This window comes from Microtus ochrogaster, chromosome 2, assembly GCF_000317375.1.
Source record: "Microtus ochrogaster isolate Prairie Vole_2 chromosome 2, MicOch1.0, whole genome shotgun sequence".
Lineage (NCBI taxonomy): Eukaryota > Metazoa > Chordata > Mammalia > Rodentia > Cricetidae > Microtus > Microtus ochrogaster.
Genome location: NC_022010.1, coordinates 14,392,304 through 14,401,289, shown reverse-complemented (window position 1 = coordinate 14,401,289; position 8,986 = coordinate 14,392,304). Strand labels below are relative to the sequence as shown.

At 48.3% G+C, this 8,986-nt stretch overlaps 1 protein-coding gene across 1 annotated transcript in view; it reads left to right on the top strand.

The window, feature by feature from the left end:
• Psmd9 (proteasome 26S subunit, non-ATPase 9) overlaps positions 1-8,552 on the top strand; it is a 20,729-nt gene extending 12,177 nt beyond the window's left edge. The window contains exons 3-6 of the mRNA XM_005344423.3: positions 825-1,033; positions 3,096-3,197; positions 7,472-7,560; positions 8,173-8,552. Coding sequence (XP_005344480.1) covers positions 825-1,033; positions 3,096-3,197; positions 7,472-7,560; positions 8,173-8,200 — 428 coding nt within the window. The 3' untranslated portion in view covers positions 8,201-8,552. The remainder of the gene's footprint in view (positions 1-824; positions 1,034-3,095; positions 3,198-7,471; positions 7,561-8,172) is intronic.
• Positions 8,553-8,986: the final 434 nt, after the last annotated feature.

Sequence of the window (8,986 nt, the reverse complement as noted above, 5' to 3'; positions counted from 1 at the left end):
CTCATGGGTGCTCACAGACACTCTGACAGTGGAGCTCCACCCCCACCCCTCTTAGCAGCTGTTCAGCCTCACTGTTTTGATTTGTTTCCTTGAGATAGGGTGTCATGCACCCTACTCTGGCCTCCTGATCCTCCTGCCTCTGTCTCCAGGCGTTGGGATTGCAGACGTTGCATCCTGCCCCGCTGCCACCTCACTTCTTCTGTCTGACTTCTGCCATTGTCCCTGTTTATGGCATGGTTACAACTGGATGTACCCAATTTGTCCTCACATTTCAGGGCTCAGCAGGCTATGCTGCTTTTGAGGGGCCCTCTTGATCCCTAACTTACTCTATCATCACTGTTGTGTTCTTCACTAGACAGCTCGCTAGATGAGGCTAGGTCTGCCCTGAGTCTGGACTCTGGCATCTAATGAACACTCGTTAAACATTCTGCTATGTTGTTACTTTGTTGGTTGCTGTGACAAAATCCCTGGTAAAAAGAAACTTCAGAAGGAAGAGCTTGTTCTGGCTGACAGTTGCGGGTGCTTCCATCCTGGTGGAGAGTCTCAGGTACCAGGTCCAGTGTGCCTGCCTCAGGGGCAGAATGTTGAGTACTGGTCCTCAGTCTCATGGGATGGTGCTGCCTGCATTCAGGACTGTCTTCCTTCCGCAGTTAAACTCTGGAAATGCCCTTAAAGACACTTCCAGAGACTTTTCTTGGGTGTTTCTCAGTCTCAAGATGTTGGCAAGATACAGCAGCACAGTGAGCAAATTCAGGTGTCTTGTGTCATCTGTCCTGTGTCCTGAGCTATTGTCTCTTTCCTCTGACATGCTGTTCTCTTCCCAGGTCTACAGAATGATCACAAGGCTGTGATGAAGCAGGTGGAGGAGGCCCTGCACCAGCTACATGCTCGGGACAAGGAGAAGCAGGCCCGGGACATGGCTGAAGCCCAAGAAGAGGCCATGAGCCGCAGGCTGGGCTCCAGCAACCCCACCCTACCCCAGGCCTTCGCCAAAGTGAACAGTATCAGTCCCGGCTCCCCAGCCAGTATTGCGGTAATCCTGCCTGCTCCCCAACCCCACCTCTAGGAGTGCTATGAGTTAGACTTGCCAGAAGCCCAGCCCAGTCTCTCATTCTGTGGCTCTGAATTCCTCTATCCCTTTAACACGTGCTGGCCAGAGCTTGGTGTACATAGGGTCAGCGCACTGTACTCAGGGAGACCTGTTGTGGGGTAGCTGGGACGCAGTGTAGAAGGCAGTCCACATCTCAAAGAAGAGAGGAACCATTTTCCCTGGACACTGAAGACAAAAAAAAAAGAATGAGAAGAGCTTGAAATGAATTCTTCCTCGATAGGTTCTGAGGAGACATCTTTGCAGCATTACTGAGTGGCTGTGCTTAGTAAAGGAAGAGTAGCTTAGAGCTGTGTGTCCAACACTGCAGCCAGTTTCTGACTATTTTCTTTTGTTTTGTTTTTTGCTGGAACTAGCTCTGTAGACCAGGCTGGTCTCGAACTCACAGAGATCCGCCTGCCTCTGCCTCCCGAGTGCTGGGATTAAAGGCATGCGCCACCACTGCCCAGCTCCTACTATTTTCATAGGTCCTAAAATGAAGCCCTGTGGTCCCAGACAAGTCACTTGGCAACCGCCAGTGTTCTTGTCTGGACAGATCTGCCTGTTCTGTACACGTCATGGGAAGGCAGTCCTACGGCAGGTGGACTTTGTGTTTGCTTTCTTTTACTCAGTCTGTGTTGAGGGTTTATTCAGGGCTCAGTCATACATCTAGGCTTTATAACATCTTATGGCCGAATAATATCCCATTGTGTGATAGATGTGACTTGTTTGTCCATTTGTCAGCTAATATGTGTTTGGATCACTTCTACTTTGGGGCTGTCACGAATAATGCCGCCGTGAATATCCATGTAGAAGTTTGTATGTGGGCGTGTGTTTAAATTGAATACTGTAGCCAACCTCTGGGATAGTAGTACTGTTCTCCATATTTGACCTGTGAAGAAAAGCACACAAACTTGAAGCAATCTGAGCCAGGACACACAGCTCCTGGGAAGCAGAATTAGATTCTGAATCCAGATCCTACAAGTCATCTTATAACCATTAAACCCTCAAGACTCGGGCTGGAAGGGGTGGCTCAGTGGTTAAAATCACTGGCTGCTCTTCCAGAGGACCCAGGTTCAATCATCAGCACTCACACGGAAGTTTGCACCCATCCGTACTCTAGTTCTAGGAGATCAGTGCCCTCTTCCGGCCTCCATGGGCACCTGGCACATAACTGGTGTACAGACATACAAGTAGGCAAAACACCCATACATGTTAAATAACAACAACAATAAAAAACTTAAAAAAAAAAGTCACAAGACTGCTGGGTATGGTGACATACGTTTATAATCCTTACCTCTCAGGCAGCCGAGGACGGATTGACACAGGTTTGGGCAACTTAGGAAAATCCTGTTTTGAAATTAAAAGTGAATGAAGACTGAGGATAGAGCTCTTGCCTAGGTTGTGTCCCTAGTGCTGTAGACAATTTAAAAGCAAAATCAAATCAAGTCCCCAGATTGCAGGCTGCAGCCAGCTCTGTTTCAGTCCCAGCTGCTTCTGCAGCATTACATGCCTAGCTGCAGCCAGTCTGGCAGGTGTCTGTGAAAGGGATGGGCAAGTGGATGTCGATAATCTTTTAATCTGAAATCAAAGGGTCCGGCTGGCCTCGTCCCTGTGCCTGCTGTTTAGGAACATCTAGCGCAAATGTTTGTCTTGTCTAAAAAAATATGCCTACGTTAGCCTGTCTCTTCTTGCCCTGGAACCTGGCTCAGAAACTACAGAAGGCAGCTTGAGCTTTTCCTGTTGTCCTCAAGGCCTCCACTGGGCACCCTGGACACCATTTGCTAGATCTGCCTTAGAAGAAACCTTCAGGATGAGGTGGTCCACTCACCCACTCCCCTTCCTGTATGAGGAGTCTAAACCTTTGACCTCTTTGCTTTGAGCTTGCTTTTCTTCTCCTGTAGGAAGTGAGCTCTTGACCTTGTCACTGGGTTGTGTGTTGAGCAGTAAAAATGACCAGAAACGCATTCGGCCTCTTGGTTGATTTTTAATCTTCTCCTGTCTCTAGGGCCTGCAAGTGGATGATGAAATTGTGGAGTTTGGATCTGTGAACACCCAGAACTTCCAGTCGCTGCAGAACGTTGGCAGCGTGGTGCAGCATAGTGAGGGGGTGAGTTAGGGGTGGCCTGGCATCTGGGTGCTTCGCAAACTGCAGGGGCATGTTGCTCAGTTGCGGGGTGGGGAAGTCCAAGAGGAGCGTACTGCAGATTGAGGGTCTGCTGTGGATGGACTATGAATTCCATCACCGGGGCTCCACCCCCAAATGACCTCCTGCTGAAGCCCAGTTTCCTGCTCCATCACACCGGGGGTTAGGCTCCCAGCATATGCATTTCTGGAGGGAGACAAACATTCAACTCATAGCACTGGGCATAACATTGGTCCAGAAAATGTGAATGGGTTCCTCACTGCTGACAGTGTTGTCCCTCAAGAGTAGTCTGTGCTCCTCCCCTTTTCCGCCCTCGTCTTTAACCAGCTGAGTTCTTTCCCAGTCACCTTGTCTAAATCCCTCGTCTGTGTCCAGTGCCTGCTTGCACAGGCTCTGTTCCCCTGCAGCTGCTAATGGAGCCTCCTTGTCTGTCATTGACTTCTTAAGACCCTAGGATGTTTCCAGCTTCCCACTAGCCTGACCATGTGTACCTGTGCATGCCTTCTTCCTCCTCCTCCTCCTCCTCCTCCTCCTCCTTCCTTCTTCCTTCTTCCTTCTTTTTTTTTCTTCTCGAGACAGGGTTTCTCTGTAGCTTTGGAGCCTGTCCTGGAACTAGCTCTGTAGACCAGGCTGGTCTCGAACTCACAGAGATCCACCTGCCTCTGCCTCCCGAGTGCTGGAATTAAAGGCGTGCGCCACCATCGCCCAGCTCCATGTGCATGCTTTCTGAGGTGGCACCCCTAAAGAAGGGTTACTGGGTCTGAGAGTGCCACTGAGACAGTCTCAGCCTACCCCAGGCTGGCCTGGAGCTCACTGTGTAGCCTGGGATGATCTTAACCCTCCTGACTGGTGTACGTTCTTATTTCTCTGGCACATATACTTCTGGAATTTATTTTGTAATTAGTGTGACGCACATTGCCAGCCCACTTTTTCCCAAGTGGATAGTACTTGTCCCAGTAGCATATGCTATGATTAATGCTTTACACCGCACCTTTGTTAATACCAGATATCTTTGTGTGTGGGTGGTGTTCTATTTGTTCTGAGCCTTTTTGGAATTGCTTAAAAGAATCCATTTGTCCTGTCAGCTTTCCTTTAAATACCGTGCTATAGAGTGAGTGCAAAACCATTTTGTAGGTTAATACCACAGACACTGTCTAGAGCAGTGGCTCTCAGCCTTCCTAACGCTGCGACCCTTTAATACAGTTCTTCATGTTGTGGTGACCCCAACCATAAAATTATTTTCGTTGTACTTCGTAACTGTAATTTTGCTACTCTTATGAATTGCAACATAAACATGTGTTTTCTGATGATGATGAGAACCACTGCTCCAGATGGATAGATTAGCCATCCCCACCTCGCCCTGATGGTTCTGGTCCAGAGGCTTCTCTGTGAAGATTAGCCAGGATGTCAGCAGAGACCATAGCCAACCAAAGGCTTCAATGAGGCTGTGAATCCACCTTCATCCCATGGTTGGCCTGAGGCTTCAGATACTGACCGTGTGGCTTCTTACCTTAGGTGAAGAGAGCTGAGAGGAGGCCACAGGACTTTTTTATTTTTTTAACCCAATCATGTAAACACACAGAGTCATGTCTCCTTACCTGTCGGGAGTGCGTTGCTAGGTCCGACCCACAGTTGGGGAGAAGGGAATTGGGCTTGCTGAAGGGAGACATGTGAGAAAATGTTGGGGCATTTTATTAACCTGCCCAGAAGGTCTCTGCTCAGCCCTGCCCACTTGTCCAGTTTCTGTAAATTCATCCTGTCACCATCTGAGAGGTCTGTGACAGTAAACAGGCTCACTCTCCCTCACCTCCAGCTCTCAGCTTTTTCTCCTAGCTCTTTTTTTGTTTTGTTTTTCGAGACAGGCTTTCTCTGTGTAGCTGTGGCTGTCCTAGAACTCACTCTGTAATTGGGCTGGCCTTGAACTCAGAGATTCTCCAGCCTCTGCCTTGGAAGTACCGGGATCAAAGGTGTGTGCCACCATGCGTGGTTACAGATGTGTTTGTAAACATGTCCTGTTAGATTCTGGAAGAGGATGTTTATACAAACAAGTTCCTGGCCATTTTCTAGCATGGGACCTTCCAGGAGGCCTGTGCATCCCCTAGCAGAGTGCTGTAGGCTGTCTCTAGAGCGTAGTTTCCTATAGCAAGACCAGCTTCTCCAGCATTCAGGCCAAGGAGTTTCGATAGCTCTATGTAATTACATCACTACCAACACAGTAAACATACGGAGCTGTGGACCCCAGAGTGACTCAGTTTCCTTGGTAACTAGTTCTTCCCTTCACTCGATCACTAATCAGTGCTCTGTTGAAAGTTTATATTTTCCAGAATGTTACAGAAGTTAACCATAGTGTAGCTTTTTTTTTTTTAAACTTGTCCTAGACAGGATCTCACTACATATCCCTTGTTGTCCTCAAACTTGCCATGTAGACCAGGCAGCCTGCCCTTGAACTCACAAAAATCCTCCTGTCTCAGCCTCCCGAGTGCTGGTGGTATTAAAGGTGTGTGCCAGCACCAAAACTGGCACACTGGTTTGTTTTTTAAGTATAACTATTTATAATAAACTAGTTCAGCTATAGGAATGTAGTGAGTTCTTTGTTACAACATGGATACTGAAAACATGATTCAAACTGAAAGACGTAGCACAATGCCATCTAATTCCACTCAGTGAAACTGTCTAAAAAGCAGATGTATGTAGTAATAAGAGCGGCGAGGCTGCGTCCCCAGCACCCTGGTCGCCTGGCTAGCTTATGCCCTGAAATAATTACACGGACACTGTATTCTTTTAAACACTGCTTGGCCCATTTCTGTCTAGCCTCTTCTTGGCTAACTCTCGCACCTGGACTAGCCCATTTCCAATCAGGTGTGTAGCACCCCAAGGTGTGCTTACCGGGAAGATTCTAGCTTATGTCCATCCTGGATCGGAGCTTCATTCAGGAGGGGAGCATTGCGTCTCTGCTCCAGAGTGCAGAGCTGTCAAGTCTGAGCTCACTTTCTCTTCCTCCCAGCATTCTGTTCTGTTTACTCCTCCCACCTATGTTTTAACCTATGAGGGCCAGCCAAGCAGTTTCTTTATTTTTTTTAACCAATGACCTTCCTCCATCAGATGTATGATGCAGAGAGATAGAGGGGAGATTGGTGGTTACCAGGGCTGGAGGAATGAGGATGGGGACTGACTGGAGGTCTTTTGGATGATGCAAACATTCTGCAGTTATAATGGTGCTGGCCTATAGCTCTCTGAATATAGGAAACCCACTGAGCCATATTCTTTATTATATGCAAATTGTGTCTCAGTAATAAATATAATGCCTATTTATCTTTGCAAACAAAATCACATTGTGCAAAAATGTTTAAAGTAAAAATCAAAGCCCTGTGTCTCTCCCTCCCTCAATATCTCCCCTGTGTGTGCCCCTTTCGGACTGGGGGCTGGGGTCCAGCAGGGAACAAAAGGAGACGGTCCTGGTCCTTGGCGTTGATGGAGAGCACATTATGGGGGCAGACATTAATCACTAATCCTAGGCATGCAGTTTCTCACCCTGACAAGTGTTAGAAAAGCAGCACAGGAGGGCTGGAGGAAAGCAGTGGGGTCCCTGATGTAGTTTGGGGTTGAAGGAGAGTGTTCCGAAGGACGGAGCGTTGGTGTGTATAGAAGTTGATCAGGTAGGGCGGCCACCAGAGGAGCCTTCAGGCCGGTTCAGAGGCCAAGAGGGCAGGAAGAGCAGAGCAATCCGAGGATATTGTTGGAGCTCAGAACCAGGAGAATGGAGAGAAGGGCAGGGGATGGAGCAGGGAAGTGGCCAGGTGTCCGGCCACTCAGGCCAGCCTTGGAGTGCCTCACAGTGGAAATTAATTGCCTTCTTTTCCTGGGGAACAGCAGGAGCTGCTGTACCTCTCAAATTGGGTAGAGTTTGTCTTAGAAATTTCACTGGTACTAGTTAGAGCAGGTTTGGGGGCAGTTGTAGCACCTGGGGCTGTGTCCTAATATGGTCCCAAATAGGGCCCAGGAGTTAAACACACGAACCTGGGGGACATTCTTACTCAGATCACCACTCTACTCCCTACCACTGTGCTTTGAAGTTGCACTCAGCCCCTTAATGCCACCTTCAGGACCCCGTCCAGCTAGGAATTCAGCTAGGAGCCCATGCTCTGTAATGTCTTATAGGTCAGGAAGTGGCTATTCAGCTTGAGTCCATTTTGAGTGTTACGGACGCTGAGGCCAGAGTGACCTTATTTGCCTTTCAGAAGCCCCTGAATGTGACGGTGATCCGCAGAGGAGAGAGACACCAGCTCAGACTGACGCCAACACGCTGGGCAGGAAAAGGGCTGCTGGGGTAATGGTCTGCTTCATTCCTTCATGCACAGTATTGATGGAGCCTTTGATGAGGCTGCAGGCAAAGGGCAGTGAGTCCTCAGGTTGCCTAAGAGTCTGGTTCTCTTATTACCTGAGCATCATCTTTAAGAGAAAGAAGAAGGGCCGGAGGGAAGGCTCAGCAGGTAAAGGTACTTTCTGCCGAGCCCAGTGACCTGAGTTTGACACCCAAGGAGAAACCTGACTGCTGCAAGTTGTTCGTGGCACACACTGTCAGACTCTCTTACTTACACAGTGAATAAATTGAAAAATACAGTTTTGGGCTGGAAAAATGGCTCAGCAGTTAAGAGCACTGGCTGCTCTTTCAGAGGACCTGGGTTCAGTTCCCAGTACCCACATGGCAGCTCAGAGCTACCTGTAACTCCAGTTCCAGGGGATCTAACACGCTCATACAGACATAGGTGCAAGCAAACACGCCAATGCGCATAAACTAAATAAGTCATTAAAAAATAAAGACAAAGTTTTTTTAAAAAGAGAAAAAGTGTTGGTGAACAGCCCAGGAGGCTTGCTTCAGCTGTTGGTCTTGCTGGATGGAGCCATCAAGCGTGACCCGTGTCTGTGTTTTCTTTCCCAGCTGCAACATTATCCCTCTCCAGAGATGACTGTCCCCAGGGATCTGCAAGAGAGCTGCTGCCGCCAGACCCTGCTCTGGGTCTGGTAGGGATTTCCTCATTCTCCTCGATCTCTGAAGTGTAAGGATCTGGAAGAGAGCGGGGAAAGCCAGAGCATCATGGTGGAGGACCTGCTCTGGCCTTCGGTGTAATCTCTGTGGATTGAGGCATTAAAAACGTGATTTGTGCCTAGCTAAGTCTTGTGCGAAATAGGCCATGGCCCTGTCTGGGGTTCTGTCCATCGACCAGTGAGTTGGAATGATTCTGGCAGGCAATGATCCGACTTGATTTTATTATTTGAAACAGTCTCACTGTGTAGCTCTGGCTCCCCTGGAACTCACTGTGTAGACCATTCTAGCCTTGAGCTGACAGAGATCCTCCTGCCTCTGCATCCTAAGTATTGGGGTTAGAGGTATGCACCACCATGCCTGATTCGACCCTGAGGGATATTTGTTATACATACATATTTTTTACTTAAGTGTTTGAGAATACCTACATATAGCCTCTTCCCTCCTATTTAATTACAGCTCAGTCCCTCCCGATCTCCCTCATGTCCACTCCCAGCTTCATGTCTTTTTTTTTTAAATAAATAACCTACTGAGTACAATTCGTGTTGCCCACACACTTATGGATGTGGGGTCTTCCACCTACCGGGGACCTCACCTCTAACAGCCACAGGGACTTAAGTGGCCCCCCTCTTTGAAGCAGGGTCTCATGTAGCCCAGCCCATCCTTTTTTTTTTTTTTTTTTTGGTTTTTTTTGAGACAGGATTTCTCT